Here is a 27,570-nt window from a genome sequence, read left to right as displayed (position 1 = left end):
AACTGTAGACAAACTGAAAACTTCAGACATCTCAGTTAAATATGCTGCATAATAATTAACAGCTATTGTGAAGATCCACATTGATGCCAGAAAAACTAAGCTCTTCATTCACTTAAAATGACAGTCCTACTGTGTTCCTGAACTGTGTCTTTGCTATTTAGATAAAGGAACAAATTAAAACATAACATATTAAGTAGTGATTAAGGTCTAATTCATTTGCCTAATGAGTGAAATCTTTGATATAAATCTCTCCTTCCTTTCTTCCCTGCCTCCCCAAGGAAGAGAGTGGAGTTTTTTAAGTCATGTCCAGTAATAAAAACCCCCAAGTTTTGAATAGATGGTTATGTCTTCTCTCATGAACAGTGGCAGCATGTGGAAATTCTGCATTGCAGCCTATTAGAAGGACTTTATATCTTGCTAGCTGAAGTATTGAAAGTGGTTTCATAATTGATGCTGGACAGATTTTTCTTGGAAAATGCTAAAATACTGTTTCCCTGACTCAATAATCTTGTATTTATTTTTTATTCATTATAAATATTTGAGAAGTTGTAAAGTAAAAGAAGGATGCTTTTCATCCTAATTCTTAGAACAGTTCAGAGCATGAGAGATATTCATTGTCTCCATTCTTTCACTTTGAGATGAGAAATAACCCTACTGAAGACAGTTTCTGGCTGCAGCCTGAAGAATAGCATATCCTGATTTGTTCATTTGTTTTGATATTCTTATGGGCTTTTCCTTTTCATGCTGTGACTTTGGGTTTGGTTCAGCCTGCTGCAGAAGTGGTAGAGGTGAGAAACCCAGTGGAGGCACCAGGAAGTTCTTTGTTGTTGTGTTGGGCTTTTTTTGTTTCTTTTTTTGTTCTTATTTTTTTAGATTTCTTTTGAAGTGTGTTGTATTAGTTTTACTGTTGTGTTTTGGGCAGAGTGCGTTATGCCTTTAAGTGCAGTGCTGTGAATTGTCTTCTGTTTGTTTGTGGCAGAGCTGTTTTGGTAACATTGCTGTTCAGGATGCTAAGCATGTTTGTACTAGGAAGAGCAGGATTTTTAATTTCTGTGAAGGCACAAGTGGTTTAAAAAGATTTGATATGTGTTCTCAGTCCTGCACCTCAATCCATGAGAGTAGCCTTGTGGGGGTCTGCCTAGGCAGATCATGTTGAAGAAGTGGGCCTACTACTTTTGTGTTTACATTCAGTTGAGGAGAAGCAATGTTTGATAATAATCTTTTGTATAGTGCATACTAGAAATTGGTTTTAGGGAGTTAGTGAGGGTGGATTTTCTGGTATTTTCCTTTCCCTTTTCTTCCTGAAGAAATCCAAACTCTAGTTTACTGAAATACAGTTTTAAATTACGCAGTGAAAGAAAAACACAAAATGGCTTGGGGCTTAAGAAGAATTTAGCATCTAGTGGTAGAACAGAGCTGTCTTTTCTTTGAAATAACCAGCTGTTTACAAGATATACTTCAGTATATCATGGTCTTGCTTGAAATACTTGGTAAAGATTCCTGTCTTTTTCTTCATGTCTAGTCTGGGGTGATGGGGTGTATGTGGGAGCTGTTTAGAAGGGAAGGTCTGGCTTACTGATGCATGAGCCACTTCAGTGTAGTGCAGTGAGCACTGTGTAACTCCCCCATCACCATTATCATTACGCAGTGTTTAGCTCTTACCTGTAAAGCACAACTGTTACTGACAAAATAAAATGAAAGTATTATATTGCAAGGGTGGAAGGGCAGACTTCCACAAGAGCAATTTTCTCCATGCATCATGATATGCAGATGCTGTATAAATGTTAACCCCTTGCATTTGGTTGCTGGCTGTGCTAATATAGAGAGGAAGAAAAATGGTACCATGTGTGATACTGTTTTTATATATTTAGCTGGTAACATTAACCTGTGTTTCTTTTTATGTGTAGGAAATGAAGATTTGTTCAGCCATTATAAATTTATTCCATCTGATCCCAGCTGCCCCTCAGACTTTGGTTAAACCTCTGCTGGAAGTTGTTATGAAAACAGAACGGGCAATGTTAATTGAGGTAAGAGGGGAAGTTAACATTGCTGGTATTTTTGCTTTATGGTATTTTTAAACATTAGCATATAATAAATATAATACCTTAACCACGGTGTGGGAACATTTGATGTAATAAATAAATACACTCTTCAAGCCTTTTAGGAGTTGGTAACATTTGCCTTAGACTCTTAAAAGTGAAGTTTAAAAAGTGTCAATAAATTGTCATCGTGAAAGTTCTGAACATTTTGTATCTGCATAAATGCCAAGTCAAATGTGGTTTTTTGAGTGCTAGTAAATTAGTAGAAAATACACTGTACTCTGCATTTTTAATTTAAGCTTTATGAATCTTTCAGGCTGGCAGTCCATTCAGGGAACCACTCATCAAATTTTTGACACGTCATCCATCCCAGACTGTGGAATTGTTCATGATGGAAGCCACTTTAAATGATCCACAGTGGAGCAGAATGTTTATGGTAAGCTGTGTGGGGAGTGGAGCAGGAAAAAACCCTCATCTTCACAAATCTGATGAATTAAAAGTTTTTCATCTTTTCCATCTTTTTTAGCTTGTATGACCTTGTAGTCCTTAATCATGGTCTTGCTCTGACAGTAGGTGCCTGTTTTCAGTTTTGCATTTGTTTGTCCTGAGATGCTGATTTTGTACCTTTCCAGATCATACAGGATTATTACTGAAGTAGTAGAGGCTGTTTTTATATATGTGAAATATAACCTCTGGAACTTTACTGAGCAATATAAAAGCTACAGGATGATATAGGCTTTTGGTATTTTTGCTTTAAAGGTTGTTATTAAAATTATTTCTTCCCCTTCTTCAGAGTTTCTTAAAACATAAAGATGCCAAACCTCTACGAGATGTACTGGCAGCAAATCCTAACCGATTTATCACTCTACTGTTACCTGTTGGCACCCAAGCAGCCGTTAGACCTGGTTCTCCAAGCACTACCACAATGCGTCTTGATCTACAGTTTCAGGCTATCAAGGTATTAATTTATTCTTGTATGTCTATGCACTAGATAGTTAAAAGCTATTTAGCTACAAGCCTGTTATGTACAGGCTTTCAAGTGTATGTGTCTGCATTATAGCTTGTAGAAAAACATTTGTAAGAATGTAGAGTATTTGTAGTTGGAGTTACTTTAGGAAGGGGAAATACACTCAAACTATACTTTTTCTAATCAAGTAAGATACAAGGGTCAGACATGGCAACAGAAACTTAAGGAAGAAAAAAATCCTTTAAAAATGCATCTAAATGAGGGGGTTTTTTGACTTTTAATATATTTTAGAACCTTTAATTGACCTTAAAAAATTGCTTTCATATAAATTGTTTTTACTGACAGATCTGTTGTGTGTTGACTGCATTTGTCTTGTTTTGGTTTTGACAGATCATAAGCATTATTGTTAAGAATGATGAATGTTGGTTAGCAAATCAGCATTCCTTGGTGAATCAGCTGAAACGTGTATGGGTGAGTGAAGCTTTTCAGGAGAGGCATCGTAAGGAGAATATGGCTGCAACAAATTGGAAGGAACCGAAGCTGTTAGCATATTGCTTGTTGAATTACTGCAAGTACGTAAAACATCTATTTCCTGTAGCTTCTCTACATATTATCTTTACCATTACTTTTTTTTAGTTTTTAAAATACTGTAAGGTTTGCAGTTATTGAAGAGAAAGTTTAATGTCTTTCATAATACTGCCATTAGCTCTAAACCCGTGCCTCTGGTACTGCTTGCACTTGCCTCTCTGCTCACTTAAAACCAAGAACAGTTTCTTCACCAAGTCATCAGCACAGTAGTTTGGTTGGGTATTTTTTCACTGAAACTTTTTATTGTGTTCTTACAGAAGGAATTATGGTGATATAGAGTTGCTCTTCCAGTTGCTTCGAGCTTTTACGGGTCGATTTCTCTGCAATATGACTTTTTTAAAGGAATACATGGAAGAAGAGATCCCCAAAAATTACAGCATTCCCCAGAAACGGGCTTTGTTCTTCCGGTTTGTAGACTTCAATGACCCAAACTTTGGAGATGAGCTCAAAGCCAAGGTAACTAAAGCAATTAAATCAAAGAAGCCTGGTATTTAGGTTTAATTTTCTTCTGGGGAACTAGGGCAACAAAACTCGCTTACTTAAATGTCAACGAGTTTGATAATTGGCAGAGCCATTTAGGTGAAAATATCATACCTGAAGAAGAGCGATAATAAATAGAGACAGCAATTCATCTTGTCTTCAATGTGGGCTACTTTAGTTTACACTTTCTAAGAATCTTTGCCCTTGGAAAGAAGAAAGAGGGATAATAGCCTGTGTATATCTGTTTCTTAGGGTTTTATTTATACCTTCTTTTTTTTAACACAGAGTGTGTCTAATGTGCAGGTTTGCATATGAAATTACTTGAATGTTGACTGCTCTTAGAATAATCCAGTAGTTGAGTATAATTGTTTTGGGGTCTTTTTATGTTCTGTAGGTGCTGCAGCATATCCTGAATCCTGCTTTCTTGTACAGTTTTGAAAAGGGAGAAGGTGAACAGCTGTTGGGACCCCCAAACCCAGAAGGAGATAATCCAGAGAGCATCACTAGTGTTTTTATAACAAAGGTAACAATCCTTGTTTACATTAAAGGGTTTGAAAATTTAAAAAAAATGGTCCCTCTCATTTGGCTTTTCAATCCTGATGTGAATTAGTTGTGCTATTTCTAAATACTATGTCCAGTTGTATCAAATCACTTCATCACTTTGAGCTATTGTGAGATCTGTTAGTCATTGGTAGGATTTGACTACAATTTTACGTCTTTATGACTTGAATATCTGTCTTTAGAATAGGCCTAGTATGTCTGTAAACCCATTCTTTTTCATAAGCAAAGCTTTCCAAGACTGAACACAAGTAATTTTGTAATTCACTTTAATTGTATTGAATCAGTTACTGGTTATAAAACACGTGTTGTTGAAGAGGAGGTTTTGGTTTTTCTTTATCATAGAGATTTTTATTTTTTTCCCCTTCTCACCTTCCTCCTCTCGTCTTTGATCATCCCTGGGACTAGGTACTTGATCCGGAAAAACAGGCTGATATGCTGGATTCTCTCAGGATATATCTCCTGCAGTTTGCCACACTACTGGTTGAGCACGCTCCACACCACATTCATGACAATAACAAAAACCGGAACAGCAAACTGCGGCGCCTAATGACATTTGCTTGGCCTTGCCTCCTGTCCAAGGCATGTGTGGACCCAGCATGCAAATACAGCGGACATTTGCTTCTGGCACACATCATTGCAAAATTTGCCATACATAAGAAGATAGTTCTGCAGGTATTGGCTATGGGCTTGTATTCATACATTTAAGGGATGTTTATAAGTTCTGTAGTGTGCTTGCTTTTATTTTTAAATTGAAGAGTAGAGGGTTTGTAGTAGTCTTGGATACTTACTATAAAAATAACAGTTAAATTCGTATGGAACAAAAGAAAAATGAAAGCAGTAAGCCAAATGTTAATACAGATTTATTTGTGGATAGGAAAGTATAGAAAATTTAAAAGAAAGAGTATAGAAAATTTAAAGATAAGTGAAAACAGAAAGGATAAAGGGGGCAATAAGAAGTGTTTTCAATTGAATTAACAAAATTGGTATATTTCCTCATTTAGGAGGCAAACATTCACTTGAGAATATGGGGACCAAAGGAAAATTTCAAGTTGGGACAGTAGAGAGGGAGGAAGAAAAAGGGAAGGAGACAGAAGGATACATGTATTTCTGATGATGAATTATCATATTTACTAAAATATGGGTCTTTAGGAAATTGGGTTTTTTAGAAAACGTATGTTTTTTGTTGTTAATTTTAAATGCTTTCTTTTTGGTAAGTATGTATAATATTAACATTGATCACAAACTTTGCTGTTTAGGTCTTCCACAGTCTTCTAAAAGCTCATGCGATGGAGGCCAGAGCTATTGTCAGGCAAGCAATGGCTATTCTGACTCCAGCTGTGCCAGCTCGAATGGAGGATGGGCATCAGATGTTGACTCACTGGACACGAAAAATCATTGTGGAAGAGGGTCATACAGTTCCCCAGCTAGTACATATTTTACACTTGATAGTACAACATTTCAAGGTACTTATACCAGTTATTCTGGTAGTCACTGTATCTCAGATTTCAAGGAAGTAAACTGCAAGTTTGATCCGAAAATAACATCTGATTTGTATGATGTAGCTTCAGAAGGCTTCAGCTGTCTGCAAGGATGTTTATTAAAGACTGAAACCAACAATTAAATAGGAAACCACTTACTAAGTTTTGGCATGAATGAAATTAGAACTCAAAATGTTAGGTGAAAGTCTGCAAGATTAATTAATTGCACATGCATTAGCAGTGCTCTCTAACAGGGTTGCAAAATAAAGAGTTGCTTAATAAAAATGCAGAACCGTATTCTTTTCCATGCTTCAGTAATTGCTGGCTGTTTGACTTCACATATCCTGTGGGGTTAACTACGTAACTTTTATCTCCAGCTAATGTATGTTGTGAAACATCAAACAAATGGGGGAATGTCAATATAGGAGCATTTTTGAAAACATGTATTAAAATATGATGCAAAGTGACAGCTAGTTAATATGCCTTGAAGTGACTTTTCAGGAATTGATTGCTTAATGCTTTTAGAAAGCAATATCTGAGTGTGTTCAAATGTGAGTTGTAGCTCTTTAAAAGGAACAGCAAAAAAATTTGAAATGATTGTTCCTGAAGAAAAATCGTGTGTCTTCAGATGAACATTTTCATTTGGGTACATGTAGTCAGTAGTCACTACTGAAAATTGTAGCCAAAATTTTATTTCTAAAGCACCAATTACTTTTCTGGATTGCAAAATTTGAACTGGTGGAGATTTAGCAAACTGTGGTATTAAAGACCTATTTTAGCATTTTGCTTTATTTCAACTCTGTATTGTGTAGAATTTTATTGGTTAATGGCTGACATGACTGTGCAACCATCTTTTCAGGTTTATTATCCAGTCAGACATCACTTGGTTCAGCATATGGTTAGTGCCATGCAGAGACTGGGCTTCACTCCCAGTGTTACAATAGAGCAAAGAAAATTAGCTGTGGATCTTGCTGAAGTAGTTATTAAATGGGAATTGCAAAGAATTAAAGACCAGCAGGTAGGTAGTTTAAATAAACTGGTAAAGATTGAAATGTTACACAGTTAAATGCTTTTTTAACATGCAAATTGCTGATATTTCAGCCAGATTCAGATATGGATTCAAGTGCAAGTGGAGATGGAGCAAGTTCTGCCTCATCTGCTGTTAAAAGAGGATTGTCTGTGGATTCTGGCCAAGAAGTAAAACGATTCAGGACTGCTACAGGAGCAATAAGTGCTGTAAGGAAAAATGAGTTTTTGTTCAAATACTCTGAAATTGTAACCTGCACTGACTAAACAATTTAGTGTAATTATTTATTCCACGTAACTCGCAGGTTTTAACTCCCTGAATTAAAAGTTACAGTTTTAGCATATATTTTAAATTTATTCTGCTTGTGGTTATCCTTCAGTGTTTCTTATAGTTTTTGTGTTCTGTATACATGCAGGTATTTGGACGTAGCCAGTCCTTGCCAGGAGCTGATGCATTGCTTTCCAAGCCAATTGACAAGCAGCATACAGATACAGTTGTGAATTTCTTGATTAGAATTGCTTGCCAGGTAGTGTGTTTATTCTGATATGCAAATACCAATGTGGCATTATGGGCCAAACTCTTAGTCCCCTTTTTTCATAAGAGTCCTTTTATGCTTGGATTATTCTAGTGTTTGTGTACTTTTTTTGTGAAAGGTTAGAAACTTTAATGTGAAATTGTACAAAAAGCAAAAAATGTTACTGTTTTAAGGAGGAAAAAAAATTGATGAGCAGTCTGCATATTTTTAATTTCACAAATGTTGGGTATTATTCATCAGAGGTATGCTTTAGCTTCTTATTGTTGGCATTGTACGTTTATAGCTTGGTGCAGGGAGCATGCACTTTGAACTTAACTCCTTAAATGTGAACAGTTGCAATCCAGATTCTGAAATTGAAGGAGTCTCCAATTTACTGTGCTGATCAATTGCAATGCTGTGTTGATCAATTCTAGCATTTTGTCTGTTCTTTATGTTCTCTTCTCAAGCAAGTCCTGTATTAGGAGTGACAAGATTGAAAATAAATGTGACTAGTAGAATTTGGCTGGAGCCAGCCAAAGACTTCAAAAAGTTCCCATACATGTTTTGTCTTTATTTCCCTGATGTTGCAAAGTATGCTTGTTCTGTTGCTTAGATTTAATGCAAGAATATTTTACCCATATAAAATACTTTAACTGAACAGTATTTAGAGAGTTTAATAAGGAAAGTCTACGTAAATTATGGATCTAAGGATAATGATTGTGATTGTTTTTTCAAGATCAAATACATGGCATTACTTGTTTTCATGCAGCATGTAGAACTAAAGTTTTTCACCAAATTTTGTTCAGAATGAGTATTTTTAGAGTGGGGAAAATTAGTTAGGTGTAGCTCAAGGCTAACAAATCTTACGGCTTCTGCTTCTGCAGCAGACATAGCTGGTAAGTGATACAGGATTTTATACACCACAGTCCATTGCACAGAATAGACATGCTCTTGAAGTATAAAGATGAATTGAGTAAAGAGTAAGGTATGGATACTTTGCAAATGGAAAATGTTAACCATCCTGAGCATGTAATAGTAAAGTATGGGATTAAGCTTTTTTAAATATAACTTTGATGGGTGATTTAAGGTAATCAGCTGGCAGTTTAGACATCAGTTCTGATGTTTACTATTAGTTGTCAGCTTCTTATGCAGTTAAATGCTCTGTGACTGTACTGATAAAACTACTTAAGCTCATCCATTTCAGAAATAAGAAATTATATGCTTGCTTGCAGTGCATGATAAATTAATGAGTTGGTTACAAAAGGGTGTCATTTTGTTAACTCTGATTAACTGCTAGGTAAATGACAACTCAAACACTGCTGGATCTCCTGGGGAATTGCTGTCTCGCCGTTGTGTCAACCTTCTGAAGACAGCTTTACGACCAGATATGTGGCCAAAATCAGAGCTGAAGTTGCAGTGGTTTGATAAGCTGCTAATGACTGTGGTAGGTAACATTCTGGTCCTGTAGGTCTTTAGGTTTCACTAGCACGTATATTGATTGAATAGTAGCAATAGCTGATTTTTACAGTTTTAAGCTTTTCTTCTTTGTAGTGAAATACATAAATTGTTAAGTATGTGAATTGCTTGGTTGGTTTCTGTTAATAGGAAGTTTTACAGATTAAGATTGATTTTACTGGTTCCTACTTTTCTAGCTACGTTATGGTAATATGAAGTTCACTGAAAGGTTAGTTTCCTGTATTTGATGATACAGCATATTTTGACTATCATCTGTATGCTGTTTGTGTGCTCTTTGCCATATAATAAGTTTCTCTAAACCTATTTTATTTGTTTCATGCCGTTTAATAGACTAGTAACTCTTCATTGCTTAAAATGTTTAGGAACTCTCTTCAACAGAAACTTTTTTGTTTCTTTGCATAAAAGAGCAATACATCCTGCTTTTGGGGATTTTAAAATGTCTAAAATTATGTAAGAGTTTGAGGAGGGCCATTTTTCCCAGATGTTGATCTACATGTGCTATACTGTTGTGTTTATGGATATAGTCATTGAAAGGTGAAGTATCTAATTCCATCCTCAGAAAGATGGACGTTGTTGATGTTTGCTTAATACAAGGATACGAGCCATCTGGAATGGAAATTTTGCATCTTAATTTTGTGTTATGTGGCATCAATTATACAAGAGCTTCAGAAAAAGGGATAAGGCTTCAGCAGCAAACAGAAAATTTACAGTAATAATTCTGTAGGTTTGCAAAGATATGTCCAGGAATCATAGAATCATAGAATAGTTAGGGTTGGAAAGGACCTTAAGATCATCTAGTTCCAACCCCCTGCCCTGGGCAGGGACACACTAGACCATGTCACCCAAGGCTCTGTCCAGCTTGGCCTTGAAAACCGCCAGGGGTGGAGAATTCACAGCTTCCTTGGACAACCTGTTCCAGCACCTCATAACCCTTACAGAGAACAACTTCTTTCTATCTAACCTGAACTTTCCCTGTTTTAAGTTTGAACCCATTACCCCTTGTCCTATCACTACAGTCCCTGATGAAGAGTCCATGTCCAGCATCCTTGCAGGCCCCCTTCACATACTGGAAGGCTGCTATGAGGTCTCCACGCAGCCTTCTCTTCTCCAGGCTGAACAGCCCCAACATTCTCAGCCTCTCTTCATACAAGAGGTTCTGCAGCCCCCTGATCATCCTTGTGGACTTGCTCCACCAGCTTCATGTCCTTCTTATGTTGAGGACACCAGAACTGCACACAATACTCCAAGTGAGGTCTCATGAGAACAGAGTAGAGGGGCAGGATCACCTCCTTCGACCTGCTGGTCATGCTTTTTATTTTATGTTTATTAATTACTACTGTAAATATTCATGATTTTATATATTCTTATTGATTTATATATTATGGCTTATTTATATATACTATTATTACTATGAATATTTTATTTTCATTAATTTTTTGTTTAGTTCCAACAACCCCTTTTCTAACCGTTGAACTATGACTTATTATAGAATATGCTGGTTTGTCTCTTCACTGAAGGCCTGTCTCTGAACAGTGTTGACAAGGAGATAAAACATAATCCTCTTTTGAAAGGATTTCTAACCAGCAAGGTTGCAAGCAAATTTCAGATCTGAGGATCACAAAAGACACCAGAAGGAACATAAGCCTGTAAATGCTTTTTATCACTAAAGATTTTATAGTGCCTTGTATTTTACAGTTTTTATTGCATGACTTAGACAAACAATTGATGTAAAACATCACTAGCATAGGAACCTCAACCTTATTATAGGGTTTCAACAGATCTGAGCTGGGTTTCCTATACTGTGTAATACTTCTGTGATTTCCCTCATTCACTGCCTTTCTGTATGTGTTCTGTTTAGGAGCAACCCAATCAGGCCAACTTTGCCAACATCTGCACTGGCTTAGAGGTCTTAAGCTTTCTGTTAACTGTACTGCAGCCCCCTGCTATCCTTAGCAGCTTCAAACCCCTGCAACGAGGTGTAGCAGCTTGTATGACTTGTGGGAACACCAAGGTTTTGAGAGCAGTTCACAGTTTGCTTTCTCGCCTAATGGGTATTTTCCCTACGGAACCAAGTATGTGGTATTTTCTTCCTCCCTTTATCCTTTACTGCTGCATAACTTAAGTGATTAATAAGGGTGGTGTGAAGACACTCCTTGGAATGTGCTAATATTATGTTTTATGATTCCTGCATTTAATAGTCTATTTTAGCTTGTACTTTCAACCTCTGTTTAAAAAAAAAGTTGAAATAAGTAATCATGTGGAATACATTATTATCTATTGACATAAAAACTTAATAACCTGTGGCTGTCATAACTTTAGTTCAAGAAATGCATGGTATAAATTTAATGCATTTTTGCAATTATAATATTTTAGCTTCAGAAGTGCAATTTTTTAGTTGTTAAACTGCTGTTTTGCTAAAGCAAGGAAAGGAGATAGTGCCTGGGAAAGAAAGACAATAGGTAATATGCTGTGTCTTAATAGGAACTAATTTAGATAATGTTCTTAAAAATCAGTTATCTTAGACTTCTCATCAAAATTAATTATTTAGAGTGGTACACTATTATAGAAGACATTGGTTGTATAATAAAGAAGTTTATATAAATGAGGGATCTGCTTGTTTTACTGTGGTTTGTCAGCAACCTAAACTTCCGGTGATGGTATAGATAGATGACTGTGGGTTCTCAGTGTAACTGTTACTTACTTGTTCTGGGCTTATGTTACCAAAATTAAACACAACTCTTCAAACTCTGCAGGTACCTCAAGTGTAGCTTCAAAGTATGAAGAGCTGGAGTGCCTTTATGCTGCAGTTGGAAAGGTTATTTATGAAGGACTTACTAATTATGAAAAAGCCACTAATGCTAACCCTTCTCAGCTTTTCGGTGAGTTAAGTTTCCCACATCTCTAGTAGATATCTGTAGAGTGTCTGTTCAGAGTGTAATGTTTGTCTTTTGACAAACATTATGAGCTTTTGTTTTCCATAAGGAAATTGAAATCAGATATTATGCAGAGGAAGCTGTGGGAAGCATTTTGAGCTAACTTGAGAGATGAGCTTGGGATGTCTGTCATCTGTGAAGAAAGGGACTGAGGAGTTCATTGCATTCTGTCTTCTCCCAGTGGCAGACTTGAGAGCAGTTATTGGAAGTGGGGAGCTGCAGGTGGAAGCCTCCTGTATTAAAAGTGTGTAGGAAAAAGGTGCAGCGTTCAGATTAAACCAAATAAAAAGTCACAGTTACTGGAAACTTGTTGCATGGAAAAAAAAAAAATCCTGCAGGTAGTTCTCCGAGATAGAGTATTTCAAGGAATCTGTGTGAACATTCTTACATATTATCTTATATTTTATTTTTCAGTTGTTTTTAAAGCCTCATTTATCAGCTGACTTAAATTGTGTATGAAAAATTATGTATTTATAGATCTTGAATTCTAAGTAAGAAGTTACAAAAATACTGTTTTTTTTCTTGAGAGAGCAAATCTGAAGTTTATCATATACCGTTCTAAAGAGCTGAAATGTTCTTTTTTTGTTCTTTGTACTTACTTAACTGGTTGAGAACTCGGCTACATAATACAATGACAAAGATATATTGGAACAATACAGGTTGGCCCAGAACTAGTTGTGTTGGTAATACAGACCTGAAATTGCACAATATTGGAAAACCTGCTGATTTAAATGGCAAATGCCCTTCACTGTTTTACTCTGTGATCTGGGTAGATAGTTGTAATTTTGCTTTGGGAATTGCCTATTTGTCAGATGTCAGGATGTGCCTTACAGCAAACTAACCAAGAAAGATGTTTCTTAGATTCTGTCCAGAGCTCACTTAAAAGCAGCACTACAATCTGACCGTTGAAAGTGGGGCATAGCTTCTTAATTCTATGTTTAAGAGGCAGAACATTGTGTGCCAGTCACATCTGAGCATGGAAAGAAATCAAAACTTTCAAAGCAGCCATTCAGTGAACAAAGCTACACTTCTATGAATATTGGTGTAGGCTTTTGTTGCATTATGAAGTTGCAGTAGGGCAAGAGGCAGCTGTAGATTTTTGAAGTTACAGTTTCATAGGATGTATGTATTTTAAAGCATAGATATTGCTGAAACTGATGGCTTTGCGTGAATACGGAGAAGCTTATATTAGGATAGGCATTGTTAACAACTATGTGCAATTTGAAGGGACTGTGATCTTTAGGCATAGTGCATTCATGAACTGTGCCAGATTCTGCTGATTCTGCAGTTAACTTTTTCAATGTACAGTATCTGATTTATGGAATTTTATACAGATTCTAGATTAGAAACCCAAGATTGTGTAATTTTTTGGAATTATTTTTAAGGACTAAACCTGGGTCTATTAATGTAAAAGCTTTTTGCAAAATTTTGCTACTAGAACAAATGTGCAACATTAGGAGTAGTTTCATTTTGCTTGGTTAACTATGCATATAATATTTCTTTATATATATATTTCAGGGTCTTGGGGAAGTATCTGCTCTCCATTCCCACCTTTCTGTCCTCCCTTTCTCCCCCTTGTCCTCCATATATACAGAACTTTCACATATTTGTTTAATACAAAAATTGCTTGTTAGTTTTAGACTAAGGACTGAAGTTGAGATTGAAGTTTTTCTTTAAACCTATCCAGATTTCTCATGTTTATGACTTGGGTAGTTCCGTGCTGCTTTCATGGCAGGACAGAATAGAGCTAGAACATCTTCCTGTGTTCTTTCATAGAACGAGAACATATATATTGAAAACCTATATCTTAACTTTGGTCATGCTCAATGAAAGTTTTATTTCCTTAAGTATTGTTTTTCTCTGTAGGTACTTTAATGATTCTGAAGTCTGCATGCAGTAACAATCCCAGCTATATTGACAGATTGATTTCAGTTTTTATGCGGTCTCTGCAGAAGATGGTCAGGGAACACTTAAACCCACAGGCTACAGCAGGAACAGCAGAAGCAAGTACAGGTATGATGTTATTTAGACTAAGGATGTTAATGATTTGAAGTGTTGTATTAACATTTAGGATGTATTAACATATTAAAGGAGTTCAGATGGTTTTGTGTGCATTGTTACATGTCAGCATTAGTGAGAAATACTACTCAAGTATTGAAGGATGGAAGGAATGTACTTGGAGTTCCTGTTACCTGGTTAATGCGTGAATTTCGGTATTAACCCAAACACTTCAGTGAATGGTTAGTGAATATTTGCTGAGCTACAGCATATATAGAAATACTGAAATCCTGTAAGATTTTTGAGGGGAGAGGGGCTGAATTTTTTGGTCTGTGCTTTCACTTTTTTATTTTCACTCCTTCCTATTTGGTAACAATGGAACGACTGTGAAATTAACTTGTTTGAGCTGATGCTTTAGTTTTTATCTTAAAAATAGCATCTCTTTAATTCTGGACAATTCTGTCTATCATCAAATGAATTAGGTCATAAGTTGTGGAAAAAATCAGATGTTCTTGCAGAAGAAGATTCAGAGCTAATAAAGAGCACTTTGGTTTATTAATGAATAAGCTGCTGAAGGAAAGACTTTGTAAGAATTGCTGCTGTTAGATTCCCAGCCCGTATTTTAATTAGATAAGTGAGAACTTGGCAGATTTTATTAACACCAAGAAGCAATTGGAAAATTATTAAACCTGACAGATAAGCAAGTCAGGAAATTAACGGAACAGAATAAGTGTGCTGCATGATAGAGTATTTCTTTCACAAGTTTAATTGCAGTTTTTCAGTACTGGGGTTCTGTAATTTACCAAAATGAAACCACACAGGCTTGCCTTTAGGGTTGTGAATGAATGGATTTGAGGTGGTTTTTAGAAGGAGTCTGAGTTATTTATGAATGGAAAGTAGTAATTCTGAAACATTATTTCCAGGGATCTATTTCCAGATATTGTCATTACTATTTTTAAAATTACAGTAGCTCACCTTGAGAATATTTTTACTAGGTGTTTTATAGGAGTATACCCAGTTCTAATCCTTTATTTGCATCCATAGCAGGTACAAGTGAACTAGTAATGCTAAGCCTGGATCTCGTGAAAACTCGCCTGGCTGTGATGAGCATGGAAATGAGGAAAAATTTTATACAAGCTATTCTAACATCTCTCATAGAAAAATCTACTGACGCCAAAATTCTTCGTGCAGTGGTAAAAATAGTGGAAGAGTGGGTGAAAAACAATTCCCCGATGGCAGCTAATCAGGTAAAGTGAGACTATAAAAATCATTATTGCTCTCAAATGCTACGTAATTGTAAACTACTGTTATAATTTTCAGGTTTTGACAGTGATGTTTGTGAAGGATCTGTTATATATGTTCAGATGCCCTCCATGAGGTTTGGAATATTTTGCATCCAGTGTGGAAGTAAATGGAGGGAAAGATGCCTAGCTTTTTATACGCTTATATTCAGTGTCTGATCTGAAGTGCTGTTTTGCTGAGAACTTGTTTCAAAGTAAAAGTTTTAAACTGTTTCACATTAACTAGGATGGATTCTTCAGGAGGAGAATGACTAATGCTGGTTTAAATCATGTTATTTCTCTAACGTTTTGTGGCCTCCTCAGTTTGCCATATTTTCTGTTAGAGTTGAGTACTTGAGAGTCTAGTGCTCTATAAAAGGACGTGCACTTTTAAAAATCTAAGTTAGATTTTTGTAATCTTTGAACAACTCAAACCTGGTTTTAGTCATGATTTGAAAACTCTGTAGCATATAAGAAGGGTAAATGCTTGAGTTATTTTTCAAGAACTATGACCTTCTGCCAAGTTATTTTTCAGTACTTTAGAAGAGTGACATAAAGGATGGCTGAGGTGTACTTTGAATGTGCCAGTACTCTGCATGTTTTAAGGTGAAGTGACAAAATTAATCATGTCTTCTTTTAACACAGACACCTACTCTCCGGGAGAAGTCCATTTTACTAGTGAAAATGATGACTTACATTGAAAAGCGTTTTCCAGAAGACCTTGAATTAAATGCCCAGTTCTTAGACCTTGTTAACTATGTCTATAGGTAATTACAGCAATTAATCATTTATTACAACTTATTGGTTCATAATTTGTATCATATATGACCTTTATAACATAGCATCAATCTTTTAGGTTTAAGTGATTATTATTTTTTTCTTTTTTCCCAAAATGCAAAATCATTTGATTTCACTGAGACCACAGAATGTGTTTAAAAGACAGTTTGAAAATGGAAGTTCTTTGAAAGGATTTTTGTTTTGACTCCACTAAAATATTCCCACTGTCACAACCTAGTCCTTTCCCAAGACAGCAAGGTGTCTTCGTAGCTGGTTGCATTCTAAACATTATGGTGATAGCTGAAATCTGTCTTTTCACATCCATATGGTATAAAGGTTTGGGGTTTTTTTGTCAAAAATTTGTTGTACATTGCACTTGCAGGAGAGTTACTTTGGTAGAGCTAAACTGTCAGGATTTGTAATGCAATGAAATAATTAATTATCAACAAACGCCAGGTATTTAATTTTGTGCTGATGATTCATGTTATTTTGAATTACTCTCTGCTGCTGTTCTGTTTGCCGGGTAATTGTCCAAACCCCTAGTGTGGACATGGTGATCAGAAGTTTGTTATCAATGTATATCCTGTCATTTCAAAAAGAATACAGATGTGGCTGAAAGCGTTTCATAATTATAATACAGTTTTATCCTAGAAGAGTTTTTATCATAGTTCTCGGGTAGTTTTCTAGAAAGCAGCAATATTTTCATTGCTGTTTCTTTCAAAATGCCACACCTGCATGTGTGCCGCACCATGTGGGCTTCTACAGAGTATCACCTCTATTGCTTTTTAGAATTTCATCTGCTCTTTGTAATGTCTCTGTCATATCATCTTTCATCATTTTAGGGATGAGAATCTTTCTGGCAGTGAACTTACTGCTAAACTGGAGCCAGCGTTTCTCTCAGGTTTGCGTTGTGCCCAGCCACTCATCCGAGCCAAATTTTTTGAGGTCTTTGACAATTCTATGAAGCGGCGTGTTTATGAGCGCCTCCTTTATGTGACCTGTTCCCAAAACTGGGAAGCAATGGGAAATCACTTCTGGATCAAACAGTGCATTGAGGTAGGGAAATTATTTGTATTGGAAATATAATTTGAGAAGTATGTTTTATTCCTTAATATTCTTGGTTGGGTGTAAAAGCATTATGCAGCATTGCTTGTGGTATGTATTATCCGTATCAAAGCTAAAAATACTAAGTCTGCTGCCTTGGATACTTCCTGTGGTGCTTAAAAATAAACACAATGTCTAAACCATGAAATGGTGATACTTTTAAAGTGGCTTTATTATCGACCTTTAAAATCTGTTTTCTCTGTGAAAAGATTAATGACCAGGTTAATACTTCTTTAAGAAAACCTTTCTCTTAAATAGTGGCATTTATACAAAAAATAAAAGAATTGTCATAGGAGATGTTTTCAAGAAATCTGTTAAGGCCAGAGAGTCTGTTCTGGTGATATGACAGCTGTTAGGTGGGATTAGCACTGAAACGGAATTGCGCTTTGGGTTGGTTTATTTAAAACAAGATGGGGCCAAACTGCCTTTTAATTTTTATTTTTGAAGCAGTTTGCATGTTAAAACGTGGGCTTAAAGTGACTGTGAGGATAACCTTGTACTCTTAAAGGTATTAGAGCTCCTTCCAGAGAGATAAAGAACAGCACTACTTGATGTTTTTTTGCCCCCTTACCTGTTTTTGGGAGCCATTCCATGTTAATGGTGAGAATCCATATACATTAGCTGATTGAGGGCACTAAATATACACGTCAAAAAGTACAAAATACATAATTTAGGCATAGAAGGTTCCTATTTCATCAGCATTTTCAGGAGAGGCTTGAAAAACATTCTTGAAAGTACAGTCATGAACTTCAAAGTGGTGGCAAAACATAATCAGTTTAAAATGAAAATGTATTAATGTATTTAATGAATAAAGGTAATAAATAGGCTTTAAACATTATAGCAACTTTTATCTTGTTGATATTAAATTGTAGTGATATTTTCCTTGAAACAATACAGTAAAAGATATATTTAAAATAATCTCCTTGCTTTTGAATGTCTTAGCTCCTGTTAGCGGTATGTGAGAGGAATACTACCATTGGGACAAGCTGTCAGGGTGCTATGCTGCCCTCCATCACCAATGTCATCAACCTTGCTGACAGTCACGATAGAGCAGCATTCGCCATGGTAACTCATGTCAAACAAGAGCCTCGTGAAAGAGAAAACAGTGAATCCAAAGAAGAGGTAACTTAGAGAAAATAGTGTAGACGGATATTATTTATGTAATACTGTTTGCCATAGTTTCTCATTGTGTAAGTTTGGAGAAGATGTCTTGAAGATGATGTGCACAGATTGTTCAGTGTATGTTGTGTTCAATACACTGTGTTTTAACCATGCATGGGTTTCTCAGAACTTGCGCTCATTTGTTTAGCCTTTTCTTTACTATAGTACTCTAGCAGTTATATATTTGAACCTGAAGAACAAGCAGAAACAGTGAGACCTGAAATAAGTTGTTTGGAAGGGCATTTTATATTTGTATGAGGGGAAAAAGCAAAAGTATATAGAAAATGTCAGCATGCTTTGTGTTGTTTGCTTCTGTATAGGATGTTGAAATAGACATTGAATTGGCTCCGGGAGATCAGACCAGTACACCTAAAACTAAGGAACTTTCTGAGAAGGACATTGGCAATCAGCTGCACATGTTGACCAACCGACATGACAAATTCCTTGACTCCCTTCGAGAAGTGAAGGTTGGTACAGATTGTCAGCTTCCTGACAAATCCCTTTAATACTGAAATCTTCAACCTGACCTGAAATGCCTTTTTTTCCCCTTATCTGACATTTCTGATTTTTTTTTTTAGCTGACTTTATTTTTAATGTAGGCATCTCTTATAATCTGATGTAATTTCTTGTGTAAAAAATTCATAAGCCTTAATTGCTAGTTTTTACTCTATTACTTTCCTACAAAGTTAAATTGCATCCTTCTCCACCTGTAAGTATATTTTAACTGTTCAGTTAAGAAAACAGTGGTGACAAAGACAGGGTATAGGATCAGAAAAGTATATCAGCATCTTATGTTTAAATAATTTCAAAGAAACTAATTTTAGCTGACAGCTATGTTGAAATAGCACTGGCATAACAGCTCTATCCAATTAACTTTACCAGTCATCAACTTCTTTCCTTTTTCCTTCTATTTTTTTATTAATTATAAGAGTAGTGAATCAGAGCCTTGATCAACATGAAAATAGGATTAAGTTCTTGCTACAGTAATCTGTATCACTAAAGGAAATGTCTTTTTGATGCATTGGTTGCAAAAGGCATTTGCTTTACTGCTTAAACAACTGTACAACTGTGTACTGGTTTTTTCTATAAATTATGTTTTTCTCATTTGTATCCATCTCTCCTTGTTCCTAGACTGGAGCGTTGCTGAGCGCCTTTGTCCAGTTATGTCATATTTCCACACCATTAGCAGAGAAGACTTGGATACAGCTTTTTTCTCGACTTTGGAAAATCTTGTCTGACAGACAACAACATGTGAGTATCTCTCTCCTCACTTGTAAATTCCTCTTTGGTGTTTCAGGAAAAAAGTATTTGTGTGATGGCATAGTGACTTGTTCACTTGCTTTGAGAAGTTTGCCATTCTTTGTGACTAGTGAAACTTCTGAATGGAATAGGGTCCTTACAAAGAGGAATGATTGTTTCCTGTATTAATGAGATTTAAAATTCTCTAATTGAAGAATCTGAATGAGCAAGTAACTATTCTTATGTTTTTTGTTCTAGGCTCTAGCAGGTGAAATAAGCCCGTTCTTGTGCAGTGGTAGCCATCAAGTACAGCGAGATTGTCAGCCGAGTGCACTGAATTGCTTTGTGGAAGCGATGTCACAGTGTGTTCCTCCCATTCCCATCAGACCTTGTGTCCTGAAATACTTGGGTAAAACTCACAACCTCTGGTTTCGTTCTACACTGATGCTGGAACATCAAGCCTTTGAAAAAGGACTGAGTCTACAAATTAAGCCTAAGCAGACAACAGAATTTTATGAGCAAGAAAGCATAACTCCTCCTCAACAGGTAGTGTTATATTAATTGAAATACCTTATGAAATATGAAGAGAAACACACAGTGACAGTGTAGTACAGTAGTATCACAGAATCATTTAAGTTGGGAAAGACCCTCAAAGTCACTGAGTCCAGTCATAAACCTAACAATGCCAAGTCCACCACTGAAACATATCCCTAAGCACTACATCTACACAGCTTTTAAATATCTCCAGGGATGGTGTCTCCCACCACTTCAGCAGCTTGTTCCAAAGCTTGACATCATTTTCACTGAGGAATTTTTTCCAGTCTAAACCTCCCCTGGCACAATTTGAAGCCTCTTTCTCTTGTCCTATTACTTATTACTTTTGAAGAGAGAGCAATACCCACATTGCTACATCCTCCTTTCAGGTAGTTGTAGTGAGCAATAAGGTCTCCCCTAAGACTTCTTTTCTCCTCTAACAAATTGCTACCTAAACAAATGGAGTTCCCTGTAAACAGGTGCTGTTGTAGTCTGTCAGGTAGTTAAGATCTACCTGGGCATGTTTGCGATCAGCTGAGGAAGCTAAGTGTTAGATTCTTTTTACATTAAAGACTGAGCTGTTGGCTTGTTAAACAATTTTGTTCTCTGTGGTTTGATCTGATGTATCAGGGAAGATCAGGAAGTATCAGTGTGCAAACCATAGTGAAGCAATAGTGCTTTTTGGTCTTTTGAGGGGTTTTTGGTCTTGTAATGCAGTGGAGCTGTTCTCAGTACTTGGTCATCGCTAGTTGCTTGTCTTCTAGAGTTTTAGAAAGAGTTTATGTAAACAATTCTCTATTTCCATATCTTTCTCAATGTAGAATATGTGGATTTGCTATCTACTGTGTTTTATAAGGACAGCTTGACTATGGAGAAATGTGTGTGCTTAACATCCTAGGAAATACTGGATTCCCTTGCTGAGCTCTACTCTTTGTTACAAGAAGAGGATATGTGGGCAGGACTATGGCAGAAACGCTGTAAATTCCCAGAGACAGCAACAGCTATTGCCTATGAGCAACATGGCTTCTTTGAACAGGTACACTCTTGATATGAAAAGCAGTTTGAGTACTTCTACTGTCACGATGATTCTGGTCAGCAAGAAAATATTCTGCATATTAATAAATAGCTTCAGTGTTCTAAAATGGAAAGTGCCACAGCTTCTCTACTGGCTAAAGTGATAGTTTAATGTCATGTAATACCTAGATAAGGTGAGATTTTTGAGCACATCCATCAGGTTTTCATGACATTTGTAAAGCTGCCAAAAATTAGTATATTCACAAATGAATTAACACACATCACTCTTCACTTTTATTTATTTATTTACTTAACTTAGAATTCATAGACGTTTTCTCATAACTTTTTTTATAAGGAAAAGAATGTTGAGTTAATGTGTATATAGCAGCTGTAAAAAATAAAATGGTTTGATCTCTATTTAGGCTCAAGAAACTTACGAAAAAGCAATGGAAAAGGCTAAAAAAGAACATGAACGAAACAATGCTTCCCCTTCGATCTTTCCTGAGTATCAGCTCTGGGAAGACCATTGGATTCGGTGAGACTTAAAAGCTAACGTAGAACAAGCATTTTTGCCCCTGCAATAGAACTAAAATACGCTGCTGGTTTAAAGCATTAGTTATGAGGATCAACTTAGCTCAGGATTTAGCTAAGATACAGGGGAAAGTGATGTGCCTGGAGTCTTGTAAACACGTAATGTGCTGTTGAGAGAAACAGACTGGAGTTAAAATTAGTTTTTCCTTTTCAAAATGGTTGTTCTAGGAGACACAAAATGTAGCTCTTCCCACTTCACAGATTTCTGTGTTATAACTGGTAATAAATAAATAATTTAAAAAAAACATCCGATCTGGATGAAACATTTGCAGTGGTTGCAGAGCTGTTCATAGACAATCAAATATGCAGATAATATTCTGATACACAACATTTACAGTCGCTTTTATTGAAGTTTTTGGTAAGCAAATTGACAGTAGTTCTGATTTTCTTAGTTGCTCAAAAGAACTGAACCAGTGGGAACCTCTGACAGAATATGGCCAGTCAAAAGGTCATATCAATCCTTACCTCGTACTGGAGTGTGCATGGAGAGTCTCAAACTGGACTGCTATGAAGGAGGCTTTGGTGCAGGTGAGTGTGGGCTTTCTGTGCTAATGTTTCATTTATTTCTTCATTTTACTGATTGCATTTCTGATAAGTCAGCATTACAGTTCATTTCACAGAGACAGTGAACTGCTCTTGGGAAGTTTTCTTTGCTATCCCTTCTTACAGCTGGGTATTTTGGCAATGAAGCATGTCATTTCAACAGACAAACTTGGTTCCTTTTTTTCATGTTTATAAAGCTGCAATGTATGTAAGTAATGTGCCCAGGGCAAATGAAAGGCAAGGTGCATAGTCATGAGTCATTGAAAAGCAACAAATGCTTTTCAAAGTGTGTGCCATCAGTGATACATGGAGAAACTTAAAATGGAGCCCTTGCAAGTATATGGTATTATTTAACATAATACAGTATTGGGGAGGGACATCTTTTTGTATTTTACACCTTTGCGGGAATAAATATTCCTTTTGTAAAATGGAATAAAGTATGAAAATACATCTATTATCATTTCTCTGTCTGCGGACAACACAACCATATGTCCAGGTTTAAAAGAGCAAAAAGCTATTGCCCTTGTTTTTCTTTGTTTTAGTACCTGGAAGGCAAAGCCAAAACATTCTCAACTTCTACTGCCCAAGCATAAAACTGCTAAACACAGTTTGCTGTGTTCATCTCCACTACACATGAAGGGGTATTAAGATATGTATGAAAATGTGAGAGTTTAGGACTTGTCAGTTAGGTTTGGTTTACATTAAATACCTTAGTGTATCTGAGGAATATGTGTATGGCTGCATTTCAGGATCTTTGTTAAAAAAAAAAATCCCTGAAAATGCAACACGAAATCTCAGGTTCAGTGTTTATTGGGTGAGACTTGTGTACACTGCAGATTATACCAGTGGTTGTTAGTGTTTTGATAAAGACAGTAAGAAATTCAAAGTTGTTTACATGTGGTGAGAAATGTATTAATGATTATTTACCTGGCACATGCTGGTTTTCTTGTTCCTTAGGTTTTATAGTCTTGCTTAGCAGAGGCATAGTAGGTTTGTTCTTTCAGTAGCCATGCTTTTCTGTACTGCCTGGGGTTTGCTTCCTTTATGTGTCTTCCTTCACTTTCTTTGTAAGTACTGAAATACTTTATTACGGCAAATTAACTAATTAGATTTCTAGCTTTATTCTCACTTTGAGTCTACTTTACTTCCATTTAAAATACGACTCATTTTATTTTGCAATATATCCATTACATATAATATTAAAATATCCTGGGAACACCAGAGGTTGGAGCCAGTGTGATCAAAACTGGAAAACAAAGATCTAATGAGAGATGAGGGACAAGAAGGTCAGGTAAGGAACCTCAGGCAATGAGCCTGAGATTGGGAATCAATGAGAAGAGTATGGGGTGAGGATGAAGAAGGCTGGAGGAGTAGAAGTCGGACTAGGAGTGGCAGGGATAACTGATAAATAGACTGAAGCAAGAAGCTGAAGTGCTTTCCTTTGAGAAGGTGTAAAGAACTTGATAGGGAGGAGAGAGGCATTGAATATTGCAGGCTGTGTCAGGGAGACTGAGTTCATTGACACAAAGAGAGATGGGGATTGGACTTAAACGAGGACCATAGAATCATAGAATGGTTTGGGTTGGAAGGGACCTTAAAGATCACCTAGTTCCAGCCTCTCTGCCATGGCAGGGGCACCTTCCACTAGATCACTAAGATTACAGAATAAATGTTTTTTTTTGAATAAGTACTTTTATTCTGCAAAAGTAGACCATAAAGTAAATAGAATCATAATGAGTAAGCAGAAGGTCATACTTAACTTTATATGATTGATGTTCAAATGCGTTCCCCAAACTTTTTGTACATATAATCTTTATGCTAGAAAGCATACAAGTAAAAATACTGAGGCCACTTAAAGAGAAAGTAGGCTTTTGTGAAGTGACACTGTTTAAATCTGCAGTCTTCACTGAAAAAAAAGGCTAAAAATCATTTTCATCTCCTCTCAAACTGTGACAATTTGGTTGAAGTAAATATAATAACAGTTGTACAGACATGTATATGCATATGTTTGTGACAGAGTGCTGAGGTCTTGAGATAGCACTGCCAGTAGGAATTGTTTCCTGTAAGTTCCTTATTTGATATTCTGAGGAATCAGAAAATTTGAGTTTCTGATGTCCCAAGGTTTTCATGGAAGCTTAATGCCTCAATGATTGTGCTTTTATAGCTTAATGTCAAGTTTACAGAACCATACAATAGCGTGAGTTGGAAGGGATTTCTGGATTGCGTCTGGTCCATTGCTCCATTCAGAGCAGAGCCCAAGTAGATCAGGTTGCCTTGTCTAATACAGTTTTAGTATCTTTAAGAATTGAGATGCTTCAGCCTTTCTGGACATACTCTTCATCCGAAGTAGCATAGGTGTGCCCTGTGTGTTACATGTTGTTTTAGAAACCAGTGCAGTACTTAGCTTCTTTGTTTAGAGCTGAGGAACTTGTGTATGGCAAGTGAGGTTGTTACTATCTTCAGCTGGTAATGAATAATATGTATTGTTTGTACCTCCCCGCTATTGACCTTCCTGATTCATTACGGAGTTCATTATTGTGTTCTGCTTCTAATTCATTTTGCTGAACAGCATGCACTGCTAAAACATTTAACCTTCCCTTTGTCCTTTTCTGGGTTTCACTCATGAGACTGTGTGTTCTGTGCTATCAATGTGTGTGATGAATGAATGCTCTGTAAAGTTTTGGCTGTTACAGAACAGTTTGAAGGTGGGTGATACACTACAGGCAGAAAATATCACTGTGCAAGATTTAAAGCTGGAAAAAGCTTCTTTCCAAGTGTTCATAAACATTTTTATTGTGTGAATAAAGTTTAAATGGCATGGCAGACATGCTGTAAATGACTCCCTTATTTTCTGAAAAGGTGCCACAGAAAATATGTGGGTAGATATTTTTATCTGAGAGCAAATTGTGAGAATATTGTGTTAAATCACAAGTGGAAATAAGCTTGCTGATCTTCATTGCACGGTTGCTATGTAGTGTGACGTTACTGGAATTACTCTCCTAAAGGTGTCAGAGTTCAGAAAAAGGTGGTGAACTGCATATTTAAAATAGAATGTTACTAACAAAGCTCGGAGTAGAGCCTTAGGCAGTGGTGGGGTTTGTATTTGAGAGAGATAGGAGAATTAGTCCCTCACTTAATTGGGGTTTATTGTTTTATCAGTAGTGTTTAAGTGTTGAACCAATACCTACCAGTTAATAGTATTACATGTCAAATTGAAAAAGAGAAAACATGATTATGAAAAATGCTGAGCATCCTTTAATTCCAGCATCTTGTATCACTAAGTTCACATATACAGAATAACCAAACAGCTTAATTGTGACAACTTAGTCTTGCATGATAAATATGTAGAGTTGTGTGTGTCTTGCTTTCTTGAAAATCATGCTATTATGTTTTCTAAATGTAGTATGTTTATTCTGCTGTAACACTTTTGTCAGAAGGGAAAATAGGTGGATGCATCAGTATGTTTTGCCTTACAGGCTAAACTATGAGAACAATAAAATTTGTTCAATTAATTAAAGGTAGCATCTTTTGATGGAACCTAAATTAAGGGTGTTAAACTACTACAACATTTGAAATGGATTTGTTCCATATTTATAGTACTGATGGTTTGAATTAAATGAGTGTTTTTAAAGATGGATTTTAGCCCATGAGAAGCCCGTGAGAAGCCCGATGTGTAAGTAGCAAGAAGTATATGTGACAAAAATTATAGGTTATATTTACATTTTAATTAACTTATTTTGTTTTTACAGCAATTAGTATTTTGTGTCCTATATAAGTATGCAACTTAAGTGTCTAATTATAGAAATATTATTATTTGAAAAAACTTCAATGTCTAAAATAAGAACTGTATTGTACAGTATGTTATAAACCTTCAGTTCAAACAGGATGAAATAGATCATGGCTGACAGGTTCTGGTTTTGGAGATTTGCAAGCTGAGTGGAAGTGACAACTGCAAATAACTGCTGATATGCTTTAGCTGCAGTTGTATTAAATGAGATATTTTCAGTAATGAGACATTTACTAAACTATGAAGGAGAGGATGCTGCCGAAGCCATAAATGGAGCTTGTGTGGCTCTACTCAGAATCTTGTCAATGTGTCAGGGCACGTTTGCATAAATATTAGGTTGTGAAAGAATAATTGATTCTATGCTGCTATACTCACTACTCCAATTTTACTGATATTCTTTAACGTGGCTGGTTTTATGAGGTTCCATGGTTGATTCACAAGAGAGGTCAGAAAGCATAGCAAATAGTATCAGTTTTTGTAAATCTTTGTGAAACACTTCTAATAATCTACCTATTAAAGTTGAGCTATTAAAACAGCAAGTGGCCTTTGATAGGACCTGAGTCTCATTTCCATTTGCTCACATTGCCTTTGTGTTTAATGATCCAGTAGATAATGCAATAAAGAAAGATTATTTTCACTGTGTAAGTGTAAGGTTGCTACCTGGTAGTTTCTCGTTGCTGGTTCAGGCATGAAAGTCAGTTGAGGATAACAGAAATAACAATTGTAATGGTTAAGATGCAGTATATCAGCAAGAAGATAATGCAGAGGGATTTGTGTGTTGCATATCAAAACATAAAGGGTTTGATGTAAAGTGGAAGTCAGGAAAGTGAATAAGTTCTAAATTTAAAGCCTGCAGTGTCATCTAGTGACAAGTACAAGTTTACTGTAAAATACTCACAGTTTCCTTGCAGGACAGTTCAGGTGCTTTGCTATTTTTAGTTGCCATATTTCTGCTCTTCCAGGATTTTAAGAGAATGGTTTAAAATAATGTTTAAGGTTATTGACGTGACTTTGCCCCTCTACTCATAGATCGCATTGACAGAAATGGGGAGGTTAGTTACTCACTAAGCTATCAACTGTTTATTCTCACAAACTTAGTAATGTCCTAGAGCTGGCAGTTAGGAAGTGTAATGGTAGCATAATGTGCTGACATACAGGGATGGGATCCTTTTAAGTGAGAAGTTGACATCACTTGGTGCTGGAGTCCCTGAAGCATTTCAGAGGTAGTGTATGTTATCTGCTGAGGATCACCTTTTTTCTTTATACGGGGTGAACTGATTTGCAGTGAGCTTCATGCTTCTGTTGCAAGACTGCTTTCAGCTTACTCAGCTGTCTGAGCTGCACTGCAGTTGTCAGGGTAAAAATACCCTAACAGTGGGTTGTATTGAGGCACTTCTGCTCTAGTGCTGAATTGGCAATTTATTTGCTTGTCTGCCCTTGCCAATAACTTTAAGAGAGCTGAAACTCCAGTAATGCCAA

The 27,570-nt window shown here is 36.3% G+C and overlaps 1 protein-coding gene across 5 annotated transcripts in view; it reads left to right on the top strand.

Moving 5' to 3' along the window:
- The window catches only part of TRRAP (transformation/transcription domain associated protein), a 102,726-nt gene that overhangs the window by 40,576 nt on the left and 34,580 nt on the right, over positions 1-27,570 (top strand). For all 5 annotated transcript variants that reach the window (XM_061357079.1, XM_061357081.1, XM_061357078.1 and 2 more), the window contains 25 exons: positions 1,908-2,027; positions 2,356-2,475; positions 2,833-2,997; positions 3,397-3,578; positions 3,852-4,050; positions 4,469-4,597; positions 5,041-5,307; positions 5,892-6,098; positions 6,973-7,131; positions 7,215-7,349; positions 7,556-7,666; positions 8,952-9,098; positions 10,989-11,202; positions 11,884-12,009; positions 13,930-14,076; positions 15,106-15,308; positions 15,987-16,108; positions 16,961-17,174; positions 18,165-18,344; positions 18,704-18,850; positions 19,515-19,634; positions 19,881-20,168; positions 21,055-21,192; positions 21,593-21,705; positions 22,154-22,289. In XM_061357079.1, coding sequence (XP_061213063.1) covers positions 1,908-2,027; positions 2,356-2,475; positions 2,833-2,997; positions 3,397-3,578; positions 3,852-4,050; positions 4,469-4,597; positions 5,041-5,307; positions 5,892-6,098; positions 6,973-7,131; positions 7,215-7,349; positions 7,556-7,666; positions 8,952-9,098; positions 10,989-11,202; positions 11,884-12,009; positions 13,930-14,076; positions 15,106-15,308; positions 15,987-16,108; positions 16,961-17,174; positions 18,165-18,344; positions 18,704-18,850; positions 19,515-19,634; positions 19,881-20,168; positions 21,055-21,192; positions 21,593-21,705; positions 22,154-22,289 — 4,089 coding nt within the window. The remainder of the gene's footprint in view (positions 1-1,907; positions 2,028-2,355; positions 2,476-2,832; positions 2,998-3,396; positions 3,579-3,851; positions 4,051-4,468; positions 4,598-5,040; positions 5,308-5,891; positions 6,099-6,972; positions 7,132-7,214; positions 7,350-7,555; positions 7,667-8,951; positions 9,099-10,988; positions 11,203-11,883; positions 12,010-13,929; positions 14,077-15,105; positions 15,309-15,986; positions 16,109-16,960; positions 17,175-18,164; positions 18,345-18,703; positions 18,851-19,514; positions 19,635-19,880; positions 20,169-21,054; positions 21,193-21,592; positions 21,706-22,153; positions 22,290-27,570) is intronic.

Source organism: Neopsephotus bourkii, unplaced genomic scaffold (assembly GCF_033783945.1).
Source record: "Neopsephotus bourkii isolate Nb327-2 ecotype Australia unplaced genomic scaffold, CSIRO-AGI_Nbou_v1 NB_882, whole genome shotgun sequence".
Lineage (NCBI taxonomy): Eukaryota > Metazoa > Chordata > Aves > Psittaciformes > Psittacidae > Neopsephotus > Neopsephotus bourkii.
Note: the sequence above shows the minus strand (reverse complement) of the source record. Positions and strands in the feature narration are given on the sequence as shown.